The sequence below is a fragment of the Gymnoscopelus microlampas genome (genome assembly GCF_963454915.1).
Source record: "Gymnoscopelus microlampas genome assembly, chromosome: 15".
Taxonomy (NCBI): domain Eukaryota; kingdom Metazoa; phylum Chordata; class Actinopteri; order Myctophiformes; family Myctophidae; genus Gymnoscopelus; species Gymnoscopelus microlampas.
In genome coordinates this window covers 7,415,112-7,439,722 of record NC_139952.1, presented here as the reverse complement: position 1 = coordinate 7,439,722, position 24,611 = coordinate 7,415,112, and the positions used below count along the sequence as shown (strand labels likewise).

The 24,611-nt window shown below is 42.7% G+C and overlaps 1 protein-coding gene across 1 annotated transcript in view; it reads right to left on the bottom strand.

The window, feature by feature from the left end:
- arid1ab (AT-rich interactive domain 1Ab) overlaps nucleotides 1–20,585 on the bottom strand; it is a 132,339-nt gene extending 111,754 nt beyond the window's left edge. The window contains exon 1 of the mRNA XM_084080263.1: nucleotides 19,149–20,585. Coding sequence (XP_083936389.1) covers nucleotides 19,149–20,408 — 1,260 coding nt within the window. The 5' untranslated portion in view covers nucleotides 20,409–20,585. The remainder of the gene's footprint in view (nucleotides 1–19,148) is intronic.
- Between the last annotated feature and the right edge of the window lie 4,026 nt (nucleotides 20,586–24,611).

Here is a 24,611-nt window from a genome sequence, read left to right as displayed (position 1 = left end):
GTTAACATCGACAAGAAGCCGCAAAGACTAAACACACACAAAAAAAAAAAAACGGAAAACCGCCGCTTGTTCTCAATTAAGGCAATTGGGTCTCTCTGCTCTTGCCTGTCTGTCTGTCCGACAAATCAGCCTTAGTGGTTCCAGGCCCGCCTTTAGAGAGCTGACCGCCGCATGACTCTGGAAAATAAGAGAGAGGGGGGGGGGGGGGGGGAGTGGGGGGGGGGGGGGGGGGGGGGGTCTATCCATCCACTAGACTAGAGCAGCAGCGGCATATTACTCACCCAGATGTTCCGCCAGCTGTTCTCAAGAATGCTAAAGATTTACAGGGAAGAGGGGACTGACTGAGCAGCCAACCAACCCCACACACCACACACGATGATGAGAAACTATTACTTTTCCTTTACTGTGTCTTGTATCCGTGGATGTGAAGGGGGGGGGGGGGGGGACGCAACAGGTTTACGTGAGGTTATGAGAGGTTAATACGAGCAACAACAAAAGAAAAAGAAAAGAAAGGGAATCGTTAAAAGAAAAGTCTGCGCGCGATAAGGCCGGTGCCCACACGCCAAGCACAGAGTAGTCTAACCCCAAGTGGTTCCCAAACCAGGGTCGGGAAACCCCAGGGCGGTCCCCAAATTATTATGGGGGGGTCCCCAGATGATTAGCTTAATGTGCAACATTGTTTTCTCACTCAACAGTAAACAAACCAACATACAGTATGAGTGTATATACAGGGTATCTGGACATTTCTAAAGTTACAATTTAATGACCTTAAGACCTTTTTCATACCAAATAGGCCAAATTGTCAATATGACATAAGAGAGAGGCAAACATTGTGAAAATAGACGCTCTGCAAGCTTGTGGTTCGGCTATTTTCACAAATATTTATCTGTGGAAGCGAGTCAAACTAAATGTAACGCCTACAATTCACAAGTGCTTGTCAGTGCCCAGTTCAAATATGATTCTTTTGGGGGGTCACGGCACTGAAAAGTTTGGGAACCCTTGGTACCAGTGATGGACAAAGTACTGAACCCCAGTAATTTGAGTCAAAATATAGATACTCCTGGTCAAATAATATGCAACTGCAAGTGAAGGTCAAATTATTGGCTTAGGAATGCGACAAAAACAAATCCATGAATTCAAGGCTACATGGGGTGTGTAATTGATAGAAAATAAGTCATTTTTTTTGGGTGAACTACTCCTGGAACGCATCTGTGTCAATTTAGATTTCTTTGGCTATTCAAAAATAGCAGATCTACAAGCTCATAGCGCGGCACCGAGTGCGCGCTACGAGCATGTAGATCTGCTATTTTTGAAAAAATCGTAAAAAAAGAATATTTTATATATTTTTTTCAAAAATCTGTTAGGATTTAGAAAACATTTTAAGAATCGGACTCAGGCCTTAATGGGTTAAAGTAAATATCCGAGTACTTCTTCCGCCACTGTTGATTACCAACAAGCTCGCCATCGGCCCGGGCCGGGGCGGCAAGGGGTGACAAAAAAATCTAGAGAGAGGCAGCCGAAGCATTTCCAAACTCGCCTGTCAAGAGAGAGATGTCAGGTCAGAAATAGAGAGAGAGAAGACACTGGAGGTTCCCCGCTGACTGCTGTGTGTCTGTCAACCCTGCTGTCACCCAGACACCGTTCCAGGTGACTGCTGTGGGGGATTCCCCCTCGACTGTGGGGAGGAGAGGGGGGGGGGGACAACAGGGCATAATGCCTCAGACAGGAGAGGCCACAGCCCGCGCGGTTCCTCTTGGGAGTCGGAGCACGCGCATGTCGTTGCTGTCGAACAGAAACCTCTTATCTATATATTTGAACTTTTTGTGTTTTGTACATACATTTAAAAAGGTAGGGTAAGTGATATTTTTGGTCAAAACTAAAAGGTTTTTGTTAAAGGTTAAAGCACTATGTTCTGATAGTACTCATTGCTATAGAGTGTTTGTTCAGTAACAGAGGTCTCCATGTCTCTCCAGCTCTTTGATAAACAGAAAATAAATGTTCAAGTAGGTGACAACATTTCAGCCAATCAGAAGAGAGTACCTATTTATCAGCTTATTTTGTATAGTGTTCCAGTTCCAATGTTGTCTGCGCATTTCTTTGTTTCATCACTTCCAATTTCACTTGTTTAATCTGTATCCTGACTGAGTTCTCTATCCTGATTGGATAAAATTGATATCCTGACCTGGAAACTCATTTTATGTTTAATAAAGAGCTGGAGAGACATGGAGACTCCTGTTACTGAACAAACACTCTATAGCAATGAGTACTATCAGAATATAGAGCTATTTAACACTTATTTTAACCAAAGAAAATGACTTACCCTACCTTTCATCAAAAGTTGCAGATCTACAAGCTCGAAACGTGTCGCTTCGCACCGCGTTTCGAGCGTGTAGATCTGCTACTTGTCATGCTTTTGAATTTGAGCCCTGAAAAGTTTTTGGGAAACATGAGTGTTCCACCCGACACAAACGGATTACGAAACACCGATTCCCAACGGGGTCACGTGACCGATTTTTAGTATGACAACTTAGAGGGGGCTTTCACGGTGGTGAAATTTGAAGAGGCACAGGACACGACGACGTCACGTCACGTTCCACTCATCTCGGCTTGCACTCCTCGACCGTGGTGTGAGCGATACTTTCATTCAGTCTGACCGACAGTAGTGTGTGGGGCACCCTGGGCTGGCCGTCACCCATTACGATAAGTGTGTCACTCACTACACTACCGACGCCAGAAATAACCCTTGGCTACGGAACGGGGGGGGGGGGGGGGGGAGAAGCCACTTAAAGGTCGCCTGGGCTGGGTCACTGCCCGTCTCGTGGTCACACCACAAACACACACACACACACACCTCCTGCGCCACATGGCCGGGACAAAAAGATACATCGTCATAAACTGAACAAACACACACACACACACACACACACACAATGATTTAACCCATTAAGACCTGGAACTGTGCAATTTTTAGATTTGAGCTAAAAAGCATTATTTTACACTTTGGGCTATTCAAAAATAGCAGATATACAAGCTCGTAGCGCGGCACCGAGTGCCGCGCTACGAGCTTGTAGATCTGCTTTGAAGTCACCGACCGCTTTGAAGTCAATTATTTTTCATATTAAGCAGTCTGCACTCTGCAGAGGAATCGGCCCTTGCAGCAAGTAAATACAACAGTATTCAAAAGAAATTCAAAAAGCAAAAAAAAAATATATATAATATATTTTTGCACGTTTGGGTCACAAGAAATGTCCTAGAAATGAGTCGGCGCTCTGGTGGCGCAGTTGGTAAAGTGCCTGCCCGCTACTGCGGCGGTTGTGGGTTCGAATCCACCGTGGTGCATCCGGCTTTGTCGGATGTCTATATACGAACGCAATTGGCCCGTGTTCTGCGAGGTAAACCGATAATAATAATAATAATAAACTTCATTTATATAGCACCTTTCATGACATAAATGCAGCTCAAAGTGCTTTACAGAGCAAGAAAAACTAAAGACTAAACACAGAGCAAAAAACTAAAAATTAGAGCAATGGCAACAATAGAGCAATGGCAAATGCATGTATTCCTACAGGCTGGGGGTGGCACCTGTCAGCAGGGAGTGTTGGGGGCGAAAAGAGTTGGACGAACGTTCAACGTCCTCTCGGTGGGGGCTCCTTACTGGCAGGTGAGTCAGTCAGATAAAACAGCAGTGACAACACACACATGTGTGTGGGGCGGAATTAATTGGCATAACGAGTACATTGGGGAGAAAAAGGGGTAAAAAGGCATATTTTAAAAAATAAGTCAAAAGTACAACATTTCTATTTGACACGTAGCAGACTAAGTCACGAGCTTGGGGGAAAGAAGAAAAAAAACATACACCTATAAAGTACAACACTAACACTAAATGTACTTGGAGAACACCAAAGGTTTCTAGCTAACCTGTGTGAGAACACACTGTGAGAGCAGCTGAGCCGGTGGAAACAGTTCCTTTGCAAACATAACAGCTATATTATGCCATCATGCAAATTCTCTTCTGGTTCAAAGAGACACCAAGCAGGAGCATGTATCTCTGCTTCCCCGTCATGCCAGTCTCGCCAAGCCTTAGTTGCCGGGCAGAAACCTTGTATCTCCATGTTTCAACTTTGTTTTTATTTACGTAAACTAGTGCCCTACTTCGTCACACAAAAGTAGTGAAAATAGCGGATCTACAAGCTCACAACGTGTCGCGTAGATCGGCTATTTTCGGCGTATGTTCTCTCCCAGAATAGGGACACTAGGGTTCAAGTGGTTAACGACCCTTCAAAAAGGAACACTTCACCTTTTTTTCCCAACCCCCGTTTAGCTGGCCCTCAATAATGAGTATTTACTTGCTGCATATATAATCTAACAGGCCCGATTCTTCCACCGAGGGCAGACTTCAATGCAGTCGTTCTCAAAGTGGGCTCCGGAGGGTCCCCAGCTAAATGATAGGTAACTCCTGCGTACAAATGGAACCAAATGGACCCGTACACTCTAAAGGGTTACGGGGATCCGTGCTCTAATGCATAGAAAACCAGGGGTCCTTGAAATGAAAAGAAGTTTGCCGTTTTCTATTTCAACATGGATAACATGATAAAAATATCTATGGGTGCAACAGTTAATTGAACTAATCAATGTAATCGAATATCATTCCGTCTTTTGTGCGAGTCATTATAGGTGATTTCTTTTTGAAAATAGCAGATCTACAAGCTCAAACTTCACAATATTTGCATGGCACCATTGTGCGACTTAGTAGGAAATAACACTAAAGTGGATAATCAATTCCTTTGATATATGAAACTCTATGAAACTCAATTACTTGATTAATCAAAAGGTAATCAAGAAAAATAATCGATAGTTGCAACCCTAACAAAAAGAAGAATCTAGAATAAAAAAACTGAGGTTCCTAGCATTGGGATTGGAATCAAGACGTTGGGTATTGCGATAGATCTCAGAGATAATATTTTTCCCAGAATCTCTGTGCAACCCTTTGGTCTTTTCCAATCCGCTCCTCAGCTGTGGATAGATTGCCCTTAGCCAGGCTGGAACCGCGCCAGGCAAACGTTGGACAAAAACACAAAGCAATGATTTCTCACTGGAGGGCAAATCCACAACCCCATACGTCATAATTGAGTTGCACGCGCACACAGGTTTGTATTACTTGTGAGGACAATAAAATATTAGAAAATAACCTAATAATAGCACATCAACAAGCTCACAAAGCGCCACGCATTGCGAGCTTGTAGACTTGTTATATTTCAGTACGGAAGACACTCACACTCACTGGGCGTGAACTACGTATAAATCAGGAATAATTCCAACCCCTAAATCAGTGGTCACTGGTTCCCCAAAATGATATGTATTTGGCCGCGGACCCCCATCGCAAATGTTGTTCCAGGGACCCCCAGAAGCAAAGATTTTTATTACAAATGTTCGCTTTCAAAATATATATATATTCAAAGATTTGCACAAATGTTCACGATTTTTCTAAAATGGCAGATCTACAAGCTCACAATGTGTCGTGAGCTTGTAGATCTGCCATTTTCAAAAGATTGATATACATTTTATACATTTGAAAAAATTGGGAAATGGGACATTCTGCATAAGTAGTACTTTCTACGTTGGTACTTTTAAGTACATTTTGATACCAATACTTATGTACTTCTACTCAAGTACATTTTGAATTCCAGACTTTTACTTGCAACAGTATGTCTACATTGCAGTATTGATACTTTTACTCAAATAAAAAACGTGAGTACTTTTTTCCACCACTGACACACACGCACGCACACAAACAAAGTCTAAATCCTCCTTGCATGCTTACATGGTTCTCCATGCCTCATAGGAGCCATTGGCAATTTTTGAGGAGAGCAAAGGTGAGCGCTGCGTGTAAAGAGAAGCCTAGGGGTGGCGTCAGTCTCAGCATCCACCGGATCAGCAGCAACTGCATACATTTAAAGGTTAACTGCTTTTTAAAAACACACACACACACACACACACCCTACAAGTCATGTAAATGAAGTCTGTAGTGTCACACGGACGCAGAGAAAGATATTACTATGCTAATCTGGAGCACTTTACAAAAAAAAAGACAAAAAATGAAAGAAGCAAAATGTCAAAAGAAATGATTTAGCGTCGCGTTTCCGTCTCTGGAACGACCACAGCAGCACAAGTTTGACATTTTGTCCGTGGGGACATTTGGTGGAGGTTGTTTTTTTTCAATGCATTTCCAATGTGCAAAAAAATTGCTACTTTGTTTTTTTTTCCATTAATGCAAGATAAGTCTCAACTCTCAACTCGGTTCACTGGCATGAAAGGGAACTACGCGCCTGCTTTTACCCATTAAGACCTGGAACGCAACAGTGTCATTTTTTTATTTGAGGTAAAAAAAAAGCATTATTTTACACTTTGGCTATTCAAAAATAGCAGATATACAAGCTTGTAGCACGGCACTTGTAGATCTGCTATTTTTGAGAAATCGTGAAAATGTGTGCAAATCTTTGAATATGTGTATTCTTTTAAAGCGAACATTTTTAACTCCAATCTTTGCTTCTGGGGGTCCCTGGAATAAAATATTTTCAGATGGGGGTTTGCGGCCAAATACATATAATTTTGGGGGTCCTTGACAATTGTGACAAAGTTTGAGAACCACTGATATAGAAACATACGCTTTTTAGAAAACTGTTGGGATTTAGAAGACATTTGTAGAATCGGCTTCAGTTCTTAATGGGTTAAGACTTTTAAAACGTGCGAAAGTTTTGTACTGATCAAAATAGATGTGGTCGAAATTCCTAGTTACCAGTCTGAGTGGCTAGCGGAGTAGACAAACATACCAGCCAACAAGGGATATTTAGCAGTCGTATTTGTCTTATTGTTGTATTCAACAATATAGAGAATACATAATGTCACATGCTGATTCATGCAATGAATTGCCGCATTAAAATATTCCCAAAGAATTCACAGATCTTCCAGAAATCTTCGAAGAATCGTCACAAAGCGACGTTGCGAGCTTGCAGATCTACTATTTTCACTACATTTGAAATAGGGCTTAAAAGCAGCACCATGTAACTTGTTTTTAAGGAATAAAATGTAATCGTGTCCAATCTGTATGGTAGAGTATGTTAAGCCATTAATACCTGGAACGCATCTGTGTCACTTTAGATTTCTTTTGCTATTCAAAAATATCAGATATACAAGCTCATAGCGCGGCACCGAGTGCCGCGCTATGAGCTTGTAGATCTGATATTTTTGAAAAATCGTGAAAAAATATTTTTTTGATTTTTTTTTCAAAAAACTGTTAGGATTTAGAAAATTCTTAGAAGCGGCCTCAGGTCTTAAAGGGTTAATACAATATAACTTATATAATTGGGGTGGTTGCATTTTGTCTCCCTGCTCTTCCAATGAGACATTTAGATCGTGTCAAAGGTCATGTCTCACCTACTAGACACAGGATCTTGACACGAGTTCAAATCCGGGGTAAGAAGAGGACAGTTACAGTGGAAGTGGTCGTACCGTTTTCCCCTTCCTAGAAACGCAGGAGTCAAAAGTACAATATTTGTCTTTGAAATGTAGTGGGGAAAAAAAATACATATACAAATATCCAAGTAAAGTAATAATACTCAAAACGGTAACTCAAGTAAATGTACTCGGTCACGATACCGTCCACCGCTGCTAAAGAGAGACGGGATTGGTCGGTGGCACGCGGACCGCGAGGCAGGTCAGAGCTGCTCCCGAAGGCCGGCCCCCTATTCCCCCCCCTTCAAGGAAGAGAGAGCACACGCGCACGTCACACACACACACACACTTTTAACCCATTAAGACCTGAGGCCGCTTCTAAACATTTTCTAAATCCTAACAGTTTTTTGGAAAAAAATATTAAAAAATAATTTTCACGATTTTTCAAAAATAGCAGATCTACAAGCTCATAGCGCGGCACTCGGTGCCGTGCTATGAGCTTGTAGATCTGCTATTTTTGAATAGCCCAAAGACATCTAAAGTGACACGGATGCGTTCCAGGTATCAATGGGTTAATACACAAATACACACAGCTGTCAGAGACGGACCCAGTCAGATCATTCACAAAACCCTCCTTCCCTCCTCCTCCTCCTCACTCCCCCGGGTATCACTGACACCGTTTCTCCCTCGTGCACGCAAATCATCCAGTCAAGAGGGCACGTGCGCATGGCCGTGTTTGCCTTTCATACACACACACACGTGCATGTGGTCGGTCACACACACACACACACACACACACAGAGCCGGGAGGCAGTATACTGTCCATGTGGCTGTGAGTAGAATCATTACTCAGCAAAGCACACACTGAGGGGAGAGGGGGAAAAAAAACACAGAAAAAGAGAAAGTCTTCTTTTGAACTCCCCGGCAACACAACTCCTGCATCATCGCGATAAAACCAACCAGGCCTTTTAACCCATTCAATCCGGGAACGCATGCTGTGTCATTTTAGATTCTTCTTTTAAGCTATATAACCATTATTTTATAATTTGGGCTGTTCAAAAAATTGTAGATCTACAAGCTCGTAGCTATGAGCTTGTAGATCTGCTTTTTCTTTGTGGAAAAATCGTGAAAATGTGCGCAAATCTTTGAATACATACAAAAAAAATGATATTATACTTTGCTATAATATCAGTGGTTCTCAAACTTGTTTCATGTCAAGGACCACCCAAAATTATATGTATTTGTCCGCGGACCACCGGACCACCCCCCCCCCCCCCCATCTCAAAATATGTTGTTCCAGGGACCCCCAGAAGCAAAGATTTGAGTAAAAAAATTATATATATATTCAAAGATTTGCACACTTTTTTTTTTTTTTTTTTAAAGCAGATGTATCGGATTGGGGCTTGTAGATCTACTATTTTTGAATAGCCAAAGAAATCTTAAAATGACACAGATGCGTTCCCGGATGGAATGGGATAAAAGGAGCCATTTGTAGATATATTACATATTCCTTTTGTAATCTGATGGGAGAAATCAGGTGGATGATGTTGGTTTTACTGCGCGACAACGTTTGTGTTCCTAAGAAGACAGAAAAGTAGGGCTGTCACGGTCATGAAATTGTATTTTTAATGACGATTAATTGTCACACGAATTATTGCGATTGAGCGTTTTTGGCAGTGAACGTCAGCACATATGGATACAAATTACATTTCTGTTCGCCTTCGAGGCTTTGTAAACAAACATTGCACAAGGCAGATATGGAAAATAACTTAAAGGGATAGTTCACCCACAAAATGACTTTTTTTCTATCAATTAGACACCCCATGGAGACTTGAATTCATGGATATTTTTTTGTTTTTGTTGCATTCCTAAGCCAATAATTTGATTACCGGTGGAACGATGCTAATGTATCCGGTAGGAGAACGGAAATACACCCGGTCATCAAATTATTGGCTTAGGAATGCGACAAAAACAAAAGAATATTCATGAATTTAAGTCTCCATGGGGTGACTAATCGATAGAAAAAGTCATTTTGGGGGTGAACTATCCCTTTAAACATGTAAAGAAATGAGATTAGTTTTAATAGTGGACTCACAACACGTCGCATCTCAATTAGGCGATTATGTAATAATTGTGACAGGCCTAGAGAGAAGCATAAAATAAAATACAAGTAAAACAAAAATGATACGGGTTTCCCGATCGTTTAAACTTCCTGTCGGTCGCCTGTTATTGTTTTGAAGTAAACCACTGTCCATCTGCTTATTCAAAAAACGGCGAGAAATTGGGAGTTATTTGTATATTCAATGTGACCCCACACATCAAAGTGCTTTCTTCTCTTTCTTGCTTGTAAAGCCTTTCCATCAGTTCAGACCAAACAGAAGTTTGATGTCGGAGTAAAGAAAACACAATCACATTAGAAATTTAAATTCCTTGCTTCTTGCTGGAAATGTGTCAGGGGGTGGGGTTATGACACACAGACACTGTCACCAGGCTGCGGGTTTGTTGTGTCACGTTACAGAAGTGGTTCTAAAACTTTTTAATACCAAGGAACGCCAATTGCTTGCGGACCCCCATACATTTTTTGTTTTACTTATGTTTGGAAAATATTCAAAACACACTTTGAGAACCACTGCATCACAGAGAGTTGTGGGACCAATCTTAGCATGGCAGGGAAACAGCTATGAGTGTCTCCATTAGCAGTGCTCAATTAACTACTTAAAACCCTTACATATCTTCTTGACCGGAGCCGCCCAAGGATCTATACTAGGCTCGCTCCTTTTTTCACTCTACACCAAATCTCTTCGACAACGTACGAGCTCCCAACGTGCCGCGTTGCACTGAATGTCCACTCAAAGAGTGCCCTCTTACAATCAATGAGCATTAGTGAGGACCAATTATATGAAGATAGGGTTGAAAATAGGTGAAGTGCTCCTTTGATTACTTCTCGTGATTATGGCCTCACAAGCTACTAGTTAATACCTCACCTCCACTCTGCTGAGCAAGAGGGGAAACGCTTGGCCTAATATATATAGATATAGATATATAGATATGTGTTTATTTAGTTTTTAGTATTATTATTTCCCCCTTTTGTGCCACGGAAAGAAAGAAATCTTCATTATGAGAAATAACTGAACTCAGAATCAATAGCTTGGTAGGTTGCAGATAACCAACACACCACCATAGCCAACGCAAAGTTGATATCGGCTACTGTCATCAGTGAATGTAAACTTTATTTGCCGATACCGATATTGACCGATAACGGCAAATATTGCCCGATACGAGGCCGATATATAGGTTCATCCCTAATATATTAAAAGAACCTACGCCAACAACATTCATAAGAACACTTGCATTATGCTCATTATGTTCAGAGCAGAATACATAAAAATCCCATAATCAGAATGAGTGTTTCCGATCATCTGTAGAAAGCAGGTGGTGCAAGTCAGGTATAAGTCTGTCATTTAATTACCATCATTATCATCATCATCATCATCATCATCATCTGCCACTTACAAAACCCAAACCCACCAATGCCAATGAATGAAAATCTGCTCCAACACTGGAATAGGATCTAGTTCGTTGCCGTCTGGCAAAAAAACTCGTATATATCCATACTTTTTAAGCAAAGTATGAAGTAGGGCATTAATTAAGTAATTAATGCCCTACTTCATGATACAAGAGTGTCGCAGAAAAGTTGTGAAAATAGCAAAACTACAAGCTCACAACGCGGCGCTTTGCGCCGCGTTGTGAGCTTGTAGATCTGCTATTTTAACAATTATGAAAAGTTTATTTTAATAATAATAAAAAGGGAACGGTGTTGGACATACAAGGTTTAGAGCCACCCCAGAAACCAGTACTTGGTCACAGACAGTTCACTTCTATAGCAGAGAGAAAAAAAAACTAGGCCAAACGCACGGCTGTGAAAAAGTGAGGATGTGTGGCAGAGCCAGGCTGGACTTTGGTCCGCTGGCTGCCACATCAGTCACACATGTGTCTGGGTATCACTGTGACTGTGGTGTGCTGGTGGCCTCATCTGACATCTGTCACACTTACCCCCAAAATGGTATGGAGGCCCACAAAAACAAATAGAAAAAAGGTTTAGATTTTAGGCTTTAGATGTGATCATGACTTGGATTTTGTTTGGCTTGGAAACAAGAACGTCTATGGAATACTTCTTTTTAAAGTGTTTTTTTGTTGGTACTGGCTGGGTGGGGGGGGGGGGGGGGTTCCTTTTCACTGAATGTGACAGCTTGTCCGTCTGCATGTACCATGTGTACTTATTGTTGTGGGCTGTTAGGTAGGGCAAGTGATATTTTTTTGTTAAAACAAAAAGGTTTTCGTTAAAAAGGTTAAAGCTCTATATTGTGATCGTAATAATCGCTATAGAGTGTTTGTTCACTAACAGGGGGGAGACCCCTTCTCTCCAGCTCTTTAATAAACAAGAAAAACACATTTTCAGGTGGGTGGCAAAATGACAGCCGATCAGGACAAAGTAGTAACCATTTATCAGCTTCATTTTTATAGTGTTCCAGTTCCAATATGGTCTGCTTATTTCTTTGTGTCATCACTTCCAATTTCACTGTTACTGAACAAACACTCGATAACGATGGTTACTATCATAATATAGAGCTATTTAACACTTATTTTAACAAACAAATTTCACTGACGCCACTTTTAACTTAAGCTCTATATGCTTTGTCATACGATCAATAGCGAGAATAGCTGATCTACAATCAAGATCTGCCATTTAAAGTTAGGGTAAGTGATATTGTTTAGTTAAAATAAATGTTTAACAGCTCTATATTGTGATCCAGCTCTTTAGTAAACAGAAAGCAACATGTTCATGTCGGGATATTACTTGTATCCAATCAATAGAGAGAACTCAGGATGCAGGATAAACATTGGAAGTGTTGACGCAAATAAATGAACAGACCAAATTGGAACACATCAAATTGAAGCTGATGAATGGGTACTCTCTGCCGATTGGATGAAATTGGCAACCCACCTGAAAACGCATTATTTTCTGTTTATTAAAGAGCGGGAGAGACGGAGAGACTCCTGTTACTGAACATACACTCTATAGCAATGATTATTATCACAATATAGTTATGGTTTTAACAACAAAAAAACATAGGGTCATAGCGTCTCTATTCTTTGGTGAATTCTGTCAAAAACAGCATATAGATCTGCAGTTTTCGGCAAAGGGAAAAGGAGTACAGACCCCTGAGGGAATCTGGTCAACTAAGTCAAAGGTTTTAAGTGGTTAAAAACAAAAGACAACATGTGACAACTGTCACCTATAATGACATGACCCAAACATGGACACCATGGTTGAAAGTGTCAAATCTATGTGACCCATGCAACAATCTCAACCAATGTTTCTCTCTAGTCTCTACATCAGTGGTTCTCAAACTTTTTCATGTCAAGGAACCCCAAATTGTATATGTATTTGGTTGCGGACCCCCACCCGAAATGTTTTGTGCCCGAGACCCCCAGAAGATTCATGTAAAAAATAATTCAAAATTGTCCAAACATTTTTTTTTTAAATCCAAAAATAGCAGATGTACAAGCTCACTTCATGCTGCGCTGCGAGCTTGTAGATCTGCTAATTTTTAAGAGCCAACATACAAATTGGATGAAGTGAGAACCCACGCGCTCTACATTTATTCTACTTTTCCAATGGAGTTGATTCTGGCTCTTCTCATTCGGTGTCAGTAATGAGATTTCGGAAATTAGCCTCTTTTCCGTTCTCAGAAAATACAGTTGCTGCCAAAACAACAGATTCGCCGTGAACCAACCGGGGGCTGAGGCACCCGCCGCCGATGTCCAATTAGTGCAACCGACGTCCTCCCAGACATTTTTCCAGTTTTCAGAGCGAGCCAAGGGCCCTTTAAGTAAGAAACTGCTTATTATTACCACATGCAAGGCCAATCAATCCATATGAAGAAAGCTCGGGGCAAACTAGCGTCTAAAAGGAGTGTTGGTTTAAGTTGATGTCTTTGCTCTCTAAAGTGCATGATGATTACTGCAGCGATAATAAAAACACGATTAATTCCGATGCAATCAGACTGACAAAACGTGGTCTACCCACTATATTAGCCTGGCTGATGTCAATTTAATGTCATATACAGTACATAGACGTATTGGTACTTGTATTGGCTGTAGGGATTGCGTGATACATCGCCTAGCGGGGAACAAATGACAACAGTAAACAGCGTTTCTGGCGCCAACAGAAAAAAATAAATAAACAGGAAAATAAATACTCTTTAAGCACAGGGGCCAAGAAAAAAATGCTTGGCCGATTATGTCAAGGCAACGCTCGTCACTGAAATAGTCTCATTGTAAACTTCCAACATAAGTAACGCTCAGAAATTCAAGAAAAGCGACGGAAGATTAATTTGCACACTGGATGTGTCAGTGTGGGAAGACAATTGCCCTCGTCAGTATTTGTTTTATTATTTTTTTTCTTCCTTTGTTTGTTTCCAGTTAAGCTCTCTCTCAACTTTCATAACTCTTGAATTGAGACCCCGAAGCGGCACTAAAAATCAGCGTCTTTGAGCTTTGATTTAGCCGCAACCAGAGAAGGATAAATATATTAAAAACAACACAGAAGAAAACAATAATGTACGTCTTGAGGCGTCTATTTTGAGTCAAACAGTCCCTGGGGGACACAGTGAGTGAGATGGAAGGTTATTTAGACTAGTCTACGACACCTGCAAACACAGATGAGCTAGGAGGAGGAGAACGTGTTATCTCCACCTCCTGGAGGAGAAAACTGCCCGTGGTTTACAGTCAGTGGTCTTCAACAGTGGGTGAGGGACCCCTAGGGGCCGGGGGGTCCTCAGAGTTACTACAGGAGGGGACTCCAAATCTTTGTGTGATAGGGACTTATTTTACATTAACCACTTGAGCCCTAGCATCCCTATTCCGAGGAGAACTTTAGCCAAAACGTAACCGATCTACAGGCTCACAACGCCCCGCAGTGCGAGGCGTTGTGAGCTTGTAGATCGGGTATTTTCTGCAAAGACGTATAGTGTACTGTATTGGGGAAAAAAGAGCAGACTAAGTACAGAGTGAAAGGTCAAGTTTACTAGTGTTGTCTATGAAGCTATCTATGAAATCAAACAGTTTAATCTGCAACACAATTGCATACAATATGTAGTGGGGGTCCCTGCTTCATCTCTCTCTCAGCTAAGGTGTCCTTGGCCTGAAAAACCTTGAAGACCCCTGCTTTACACAGTTATCACAACAAGCACACAAACTGTGTTCACATATTATACTCTTAAAAAGAGTAGGGTAAGTGATATGTTTTGGTTAAAACAAAAAGTGTTTGTTAAAAATGTAAAAGCTCTATATTGTGTGATAGTAATCACTGCTAGATTGTTGGTAGTAGGGGTCGCTCCAGCTCTTTAATAAACAGAAATACATATTCAGGTGGGTTGCCAATTTCAGCCAATCAGGAGAGAGTACACAATGGTCCGCTTATATTTTATAGTGTTCCAGTTGCAATTCTGTCTGCTTATTTCTTTGTGTCATCACTTCCAATTAAAAAAAAAAATGTAACCTGCCTGAGTTCTCTCTACTGATTGTATGAAAATGTTTACCGTTTACTAAAGAGCTGGAGAGACAAGGAGACTCCTGTTACTGAACAAAAACTTTATAGCAATTATTACTATCACTATAGAGCTATGGAACACTTATTTTAACAAAAGAAACTGTCACTTACCCTACCTTTAATATAAAGATAAACAAAGATGCAGTCACTGTTGCTGCAGCTTAATAAATTAGTTCCTGTCAAAAGCCACACAAAAAAACTCATATTGGGGAAGAACGTGGCAGTATGTATTCTAAAATTCAGACATTTACACCATTTTAACCGCCTGGCCATGTCTGAGGCGAAAACTGTCACACACAAAGATGTAAATAGCAAAAATATAGAAAATCCAAAAGCCCACATTGCAAAGTGTTGTAATCTTGTATCGTATGTACACTAGTTTGACTATCCATCGTACGACAAAGTATATAGGGCTTCTAAGTGGTTAAACCGGCCATAAGGGGGAGCCTAATACAAGTAATTGTTTATGCACAGCGTCAGCAATACATTATTGTACACATGCGTCTTGCAGCGTAGACTAATTGCAAAGCAAAATGTTCCACACTTTGCGGAGTGTTCATTCCCCACACAGTTGAGGAAGCTCATGCTAATGCTACCCAGCTCCTGTATATTCCGGTTATGCTATATCTGCCTCCTATCCACCGACAACTCAACCAAACAGTTCGCAAGCCAAGCGATAGTCTGCCATTTACCACATTGTGTCAAAGCGCACCACTGAGTCAGTAATGTTGCTTATCTTAGTAAGACGGTATGAACGGTACATTGTGTTTTCACTGTCACTCCAAAGAGTCGAATGGCAAATGTAGGCACAACGCATCACATCCACGACACGTTGTGAGCTTGTAGATTGGCTATTTTCGCCGTACGACACGAAGCAACTGGTGAGAACACCTCCCAAAGGCATAAGGTTATTTTTTTCTGGTTCTATTTGCATGCTCTCATTTTATGCTTGTTTTGTGTTTCAATTATAAGCTCAACAGACTTGAAAAAGACGGTTCTTGTTTCTCAATTCACAGTGTCTTTTCCCAAGTGCGGATAAAGGTTGAAATCAATAAAAAATAAACACTTAATAAGCAACCCATCCTGTCAACGTCTCATCTCTGGGCTGTGAAGACATAAAAACGTATTCCATTATGTCATAACTTCAGCTACGCCAATATTATCGGTTATTACAATTGTATTAGCATCTTATACTAGTAGTATACGATGCTATGCTACATGTAAAAGTATGTAAACCAGAATATATATTGCCAACACACCGATCCTTTAATTAAACACGGAAATTAATCCAAGGTCCTCATTAAACCAAACTCATGCTGAATGATAACCAGTTACTCCTCCTCAATGAATCAGCATGATCAAAAACAACAACAACAAAAAACATGAATTAAGACATGCTGAAGCTGAACACAACACGGCCTTGGATTTTCTCCAACACATGAACCCTATTCCCTATTCTGGGCATGTCTTAATAGGCGAACATTCGCCGAAAATAGCCGATATACAAGCTCACAGCGCGTCAGCAACGCGTTTGTGAGCTTGTATATCGGCTATTTTCAGCAACGAGGTTTGGTGTAGTGGGAAGAATGGAAGGGACCAAGTACAGATCCCTGGGAGGCCCTGCTTAACCCATTTTGGGCGGGAACCCCTATTTGTAACAATACCTTTCAGGGCGGGAACCCCTTTTTATCTGGGGTTCTTGTTGCTATGTACAGTATATAGCAACATACATTTGTTTTAATACATATTTGAAGTTTTTCCGAAAACTTAGGTCAGGATTTAGACGGCGTTTTTAGAATCGGCCTCAGGTCTAAATGGGTTAATGAAGAACATAGGGTTTAAAGTGATTAAAACGGACCGGCATGCTACAAATCACCTCACTCTTGTTAGTGGAGGAAAGCACTAAAATACAGGTACGGTACCCTTCCCTCATCCCCTTTAAGCATCTAAAATGAGCTGTTGGTATCACTTTAAATGACGTAGAGGCCTAATGAGGGGGTTTTAAAAGAAAAAGAGGGCACCCTAGTATGATAAAAACCAACACGTGACACACATGTTTGCAGAGTGAAAACAGTCCACGGTTAAAAGCCCGGGCTGATGTCACCGGAGAAGAGGATGTAGGTTAGCGAGCGAGCGGCGGTGTTGACATGGTTACGACACTCTGCATGCGAAAGTAAATTTGGCCATTGTAACCCCGGTGAAAAGAGGCAGTGACACTTGGCTGACACCTTGGCAGCTTGTAAACACAACCGCCGCCAGTCCGACTTCTACTCCCCTCACGTGGGCCAAAGATTATCCAGGCCAGTCTCGCTCTCTCTCTCTCTCGGTCTCTCTCTCTCTCTATGCACAACCTAACCGCTGATCTAGAAACAGTGGGAAAGGCTGCTCTAGAAAGTGCCGGAGGACCACACCTACTCCTATCTGCTGTGCTGGGATCAGATTTTAAGAGAGCAGACAACCGGGGCGTGTGAGCGACAGCGACGACAACTTTTTTGGGGAGAGCACCTTGATCGATTTGTCAGAGACGCTCACATTGTGTGCCGACACGCAGAGCAAGAGTTAGGGTTAACAACAAAACCTAAAAGCTTTCATGAATAAAAGAGTCAGCATGCAAATTACTGCAGTAGGAGGGAGAGGACAAAATGTGTTCAATAAAATGCAACCGACATGGAGTGTGTGATTTCCAAAAGAAAATGTGCAGTCTTCTCTCTTTTGTGTTCTTGCTTTAAACAGGATTATATCGGTTAAAAAAAAAGAGGTGTTCATTCAGGAACAAAAACACATACTAAACATATTTTTCAGATTATATAAATGCCACATATGCATGCGTTAAAAAGATGAATGACAGAATGGATTTAATTTTCCTGACAAGGTGGAAGAACAAGAGTTAAAGCAAAGGGCTGGGTGTTTTTTTTTTCTTTTTTTGCAGCGGTACATTAGATGCAATTATAAATGGCCAGGAGCAGGGGAAGGGGGAGCCAATCAGATCTCGACTCGCATGTCAACCTAAGACCAACTGTCTCCTGGCTCTGACAGCAGGATTTTTACCTCCATAATTCAAATCCCAAAGCAAAGCAATCTGCACTTTTTGCCAACTCAAATCACTGGCCGTGTTTACAAGCGGCACATGGGAGACAAGGAGCTCCGAAGGGGAAAATGGTCGTGCAAAGACACTAGACATCGCCTCTCCTTCGACACAAAACGTATCCATCGCGATCGTTATTAGACTTTAATACAATTATAGCCGTTCCAGCGGATGCAATGTTGCGATTCACTGTCTCTATGCAACATTTTTTACTCACATTCAGATCCGACACTCGCCTTTAAATTACAGCCTTTTCTAAATCGTGACGATGGCTTATGAATATGCAAATGACATTTTTCTTAACAGCTATCGTCTTTTTTGCATCTTGTTTGGTAGCTCAGACAGGGCTTTCATCACAAAACTTTTTGATCGTACCGAAAGGAAAGCAAACCCCCCCACAGAAGGCTATTTAGACAGCGGATTCCCACAGAAAGCTGACAGCCACACACACACACACACACAGGCTGGAGGCTGAAAAGAAGAAGCAGTTTAGCCTCGATCACCTTTAGCCTCGATCCCCCCAATGTCTAACTGGACAAAACTCTGCTCTAGTTTCAACCCGGAGCAGCAAAGTGAGCTAAGATCCACACACCAAAGTTGACGTGAACACAACATTTAAGCGTATTTTCCCCCCCAACCTAAACATGATTGCAGGGGGGGTGGTACTGAGAGAAACACAGAGAGAGAGAGAAGGCAGCCATTTTAGAGATCTAGCTTACATAGACAATGGCTGTGTTTCCCATTGCAATAGAGCAGCAACTCTCTAAAACCAGTGGCTCTTTTCCTCCACACACAGCTTGCTGGTGCGATAGAGTGATATAATAGTGATCCAGCGTGATCCAAGTGACGAAGGACGATTCATGTATTTACGAAACGAATCGCCTTGTCACTGGATCACACTGGATCACTATTATAATCACTCCGATCACACTGGGGTTAGGTTCTGGTTAACTGGGTGAAAGTGGGCAACTGTTGTAGTGAGAGGGGAAGTTTTACCTGGCTTCTGCTTATTGTCTGTCCAGTGTTTCCCGGGCTCATAGGAGGATGGTGGCTCCTTTGTTGCCAAGTGTTGTGGCCCCCACCTCCTCCACCGCCGCCACCGCCGCCTCCTCCTCCTCCATACTGGCTCCCACCTCCCACCACCATGTCCGCCGGGCTCGGCCCCTTATTCCCGGGGCCTTGGTCCGGGCTGCTATTGTAGTCCGCTTGCTGCGGGTAGTTCTGGTAGCTCCTGGCGGAGCTGGGGGAGGTCAGGAGCTGGTTGAGGGTCGGCGTGGCCGTGGCCGTGGGCTGGTTGTTGCCCATGTTGTACCGCGTGTTGCTGTACGGGGAGTTGGCGGCCATGGAGCCGGCGGAGCCGCCGGGCTGAGGCTGCTGCTTGCCGCCGGGCTGCTGCTGCGGCTGCGGCTGCTGCTGCTGCCCCACAGCCCCGGCCTGCGGAGGAGCAGGAGGAGGCTGCTGCTGGCTGGCGCTCCGCGGGGAGGACGAGCTCATGGCCCCGGCGTAGCCTCCTCCTCCGCCGCCGCCGCCTCCTCCTCCTCCTTGCTGCTGGGCCTGATACGCAGTCCTATTGGGGAAGGGGCTGTAGCTGTTATAGTGGTTGGGGTAGCCGCCGTGCTGCTCCGGGTGCGAGTTCGGCGGGTAGCCGGGCTGCTCCATCATTCCTCCCGACGACGCAGCTGCCATGCCAGGGCTTTGTTGGCCGCCATGTTGATGAAAAGCGGCCCGGCTGTTGTAGTGCTGGTTGTAGCCGTAAGGCGGTGGAGGGAAGGCGGAGGCGCCCGGGTGTTGTTGGTGTTGTTGGTGGTGGTGGTGTTGTTGGTGGTGTTGGTGGTGGTGGTGTCCCATCCCGGGATGGTTGTTGTTGTTGTTGTTCCCCCCCTCGGGCCCTGGCCCTCCTCCACCACCACCTCCTCCGCCGGCATCGTTCTGATTGCTGCTATTATTATTATTATTCACCCGGCCACCGCTGCTGCTGGATAAATTCCCGTTGCCGTTCTTCATGTCAGGCTCTCCTCCTCGCTCTCCCCCGGCAGCGGCGGCAGCGTCGGTCCCGTCCTGCAGCTCCTTCCCTCCTCCTTGGCCCGGCGGCGACGACCCGTCGCATCCCGCCGGGTCCTTGTTGTCGTGCTCCGGCGCGGACTCCGGCTCCTGCGCGCCGCCAGGCTGCTGCTGCTGCTCCCGGTCCGGCTTTTTGAGTTCGGAAGGCGGGCTGGTGTTGAGAGTTGCGACGCTGCTAGCGACCTGAGCGGCCATGATAATATATATCTCTACTCTCTCTCTCTCTTTTCTTTCTCCTCTCCTCTCCTTCTCTCCCCTCCTCTCTCTCCTCACAGCGACTCCGTGCTCACGAGCAAACCCTTAGAATCGCATGGAACCATAAATACTTGTATTATTATCATTCCTCGAACGAAAAAACGTACCCGATGTCCCGGTTCATTCCTCCCCCTCCTCCCTCCCTCCCTCCCCGGCCCCGAACCGAACCTCGTCCCGGACCGAATCCGGCATCCGCTCAGCGTATAGTCCGTTTTGGGGGAAAAAAAAAAGTTTAAAGTTTTTTTTGAGGGGGGCTATAAAAGGAACGATATTAAACCGTTAAACCCAGACTGTGTGAAGGGGGGAATGAACCGTAGCGACGCAAGACGCTGTGTGTTTGAGGCTTCTGTTACAGAAGGAGAGTGCGAGCTGGAGAGCCGAGCGAAGCGACACGAGGCTCCACAGCCATTTTACTGAACGCACGGGGCGGCGCTGAAACACGGAGCGGACTCGGCCCCGGCTCACTGGAAGCGGACTCACTCACAGCGCACACACACACACTGCATGCACCTACTACTACTAGTACCACTAATGAGCTGAAGGGTTTGTTTTTGTGTCTATGTGTGAGCGAGTTATAGAGGTAACCTGAGTTGTAAACAAAAGACGGGACGCTCCTCCTGGGCCTTGTTGTTGGATGGTCGAAAAACAAGAAATGACACAGTCATATTATCCCAGCTTGGGGCAAGCTTGTTTTTTTTGTTTTTTTTGCCCCCATCCAATCATTAATTTAGTCTTGAACAAACTTGATGTCTTTTTTATTTTAATATTTCTTTAAAATAAAAAAGCAATCCCAATGCAGCAAAATAAATCTAAGCAGTAGTGGTGATGTTCGTTTTTCATTTAAAAAAACGTGTTTTCCCATTCATTCCCAACATTGTCTGGCTTTCATTGTTTACAAGGCAAAAAACAAACCATGTCACTCTCTGCCTTTCAAGTATATTCAAGGCACAAAAGTACCTTATCATCTGTTAAATGCAGCCTGTGCAGCGTGAAAGTAAGCAACTGAGAGCGTGATATTAATGAATACATGCAATTTGTGGTCTTCTTTATGTGATTGCAGGTTTATGTTGGCAAATAAATTGTTGCTGTTCATAGAGCATTTAATTATTTCCGTGGTTGTTAAGTTAATAAAGCAGTCCTAATAAAATAAAAGCCTATTTTTCCATTCAGACAGTATGGCAACATTGTCTGCATTTCATTGTTTTCAAGGCACAAAAGTACCTTATGTCACTGTTATGTGCTATTTGCTAGCTCGAACTCCGGTGGAATTGAAAGTTTTAAAAGGGTCCTTAAAGGGTTGCTGGATGTTTCTTTTTTTCACGAGGCAATGTTGCGACAACTTGCGAGCAGTCACGTCTAGTAGGATTAACTTTTCATTGTCATTATTAAAGTTATATTGAATTCTGACGGCGCAAGTTAAAGGTAGGGTAAGTGATTTACTTTTGTTAAAATAAGTGTTAAATAGCTCTATATGCTGATAGTACTCATTGCTATAGAGTGTTTGTTCAGTAAAAGGAGTTTCCCATGTCTCTCCAGCTCTTTATTAAACAGAACATGCATTTTCAGTGCTCTCTCCTGATTGGCTTAAACTTTGTCACCTACCTGAAAATATACTATATTCTGTTTACTAAAGAGCTGGAGAGACCCCTGTGACCGATCAAACGCTCTATAGCAATGATTACTATCACAATATAGTACATTAAACTCTTTAACAAAAAATAAATAAATACCCAAAACTATCACTTACCCTACCTTTAATTAACATTAATTGAACTCCGATAGGGTACAAATAAGACCCTTACAAGTCCATTTGGTTCAGACGTTATTAAAACACATATTTATTTAAAAATACGGACTAATATAGTGGCCAAAGATGCCGAATGCCGAGTGGGGCAACCAGGTAAGCACTTTATATTTTGCATTTGCAGCCTACATGTTCCGAGACATGTTCTGGAGGGTGCAGCCCAAGACGTAACTATCATAGATATGCAAATGTCAAAATCGATAAAATACATGATATACAGGCTTGATCCAAGACTAGCACCAGCTATAGAAAAACTTTGTGAATAATCTCACCTGCAGGTGGACATTAGGCCAGAGTTACTATGCTATACCAATGTATTCTCATTTTACTAGTTATATTTACACTTCATGGTGTTGATTTGACGCCATGTTTACCTTATTATTATTATTATTATTATTATTACATGAAGTAACCTCAACAACACCCCCAATATATAGGGAACAGGCTCATGATGACAGAGTTAAGATTCAGGGGTTAAGTCCGCCCACTTTCGACGCCATTTTCCTTGCTGACTAGTTTGACGCGCAGCAACGTCAAGCTGTTAGTGGTGGGAAAAAACATAGCTCTGCTGTCCGGCAGAAACCAGCTGCTCCAAAATGTTCATTTTTCAGGAAATGAAAAAAAGTGGAGTTAGGAAGTTTTGTTCACCATTGATAATAAAAACAGCTGAATAGACCTCCGAGCTCACAATGAGGTTGGAGGTTAAAAGGGGGTGGAGCCTGGAGTCAGCAAAACCAGCTAACTCCGGTGGAGCTAGCTGGTTTAGCAGAAAGTTTGAGGATCCAATGGAGTTAGCTGGTTTTGTCAGAAGCGCTTTTTAATGCTTTTCATTGGTTCAATATTTTTACCAACACACAGACGTAAAGGGTGTTCAATGGAAACAAATGCAAAAGCGTCAAAATGGACTTAGCTGGTTTCTGCTGGACAGCAACGATATATTTTTTAAGTGAACGAACGATTTCGTTCACGGCAATGATTCGTTCAAATGATTCGTTCACGTTCTCGTTCAGTAGCGCTATTTTCTAGTGAAAAACACCATCGGCGGAGCGCTATTATTACGTCGCGCGTACAGCCCGCGCTCCCGTCCTGTGCACGGGGGGAGGGGATGGGGGGCATGAACGATAGCGCGAACGTACAGTTTCAGGAAGTGAACGAACTCGTTCACGGCAATGAACAAGTTATTTTGAACAAATCGATCATGAACGACCCATCACTACAAGCTGTAGTTCTACCTGTATGCTTCTTGTCGAGCAAGCAGCAAGTACTTGTGACAGTGGTGTCTGTGTAGACAGTGTACATGATCTCTCTTCTATCTCTAACTTGTCTGTCGCCCTCATTTATCCGACAACGTAGCTGCTGCGTTGTCGGATGCAATACGGATGCAAATAAGTGTTCAGACGTTGGACAAAAGGTGACCATCTGACTATCTGAGTAGCCTCATGCATCTGTAAGATGATGGAGTTTCTCCCCTTGTGAACTTCCCAGCTTCCAAGACTATCTGAGCGAGTTTTCTACATATTGCTGTGTATTACCTTGTGGTTCTAATAAACCTGTTGGAATCCTTATATCCTGCTATTATGCTATCTTATATTGCATGCCCATGTGTACCCCTCATACCTCAATTATGATACCCTTTATTCATGTGAAAAAAATTACTACATAATATTCATCAGTTATTAGTTGTAACTAAGTCTCAATATATAACTAAAATAAACTGACAGTGTAACTTGTGGCAGTAACAGTGTGCAAATTAAAGCCTCCGTTATGATTAGTTGCGTGGCAATATTATTCGATTTTTATGAGCATTTATGATAACTTCTTATAACATTCTATAACTTATTATACAGTGTTATAAGCAGATTATAATACATTACAACAAGTATGTTTATATAATGCATAAAAAAGTGACAAATTATACCATATTTGGCTGCTTAAATGTGTGTGCATGTGTTTGTGTGTTTGTGTGTTTGTGTGTTTGTGTGTCTGTGTGCGTGCGTGAGTGCGTGTGCATACGTGCGTCTATATAACATCATACAATAACAACATAACTCGTCACAAAAGAGGCAGCAACAGCGTTTTGATTAGAAAAAAATGCCTTCATGCATGAGTCATGTTTCCCATAATAATGTTTCCCATAATAACCACGTTCATCTGTGCAGTTTATCTTATTAGCTCGTTAAAGGAGTGTAGCCAAACAAGCGCGCCACAGTGTCATCCTCTGTACCACTGAGGATAATGGCCACAAGTGGCTGCATCCTCTGCACTGGACAGGGTAACAGGGACGGGGGTCATTAGCCAAAAATAGACGATCCACAAGCTCACAACGCAGCGTGTTGTGA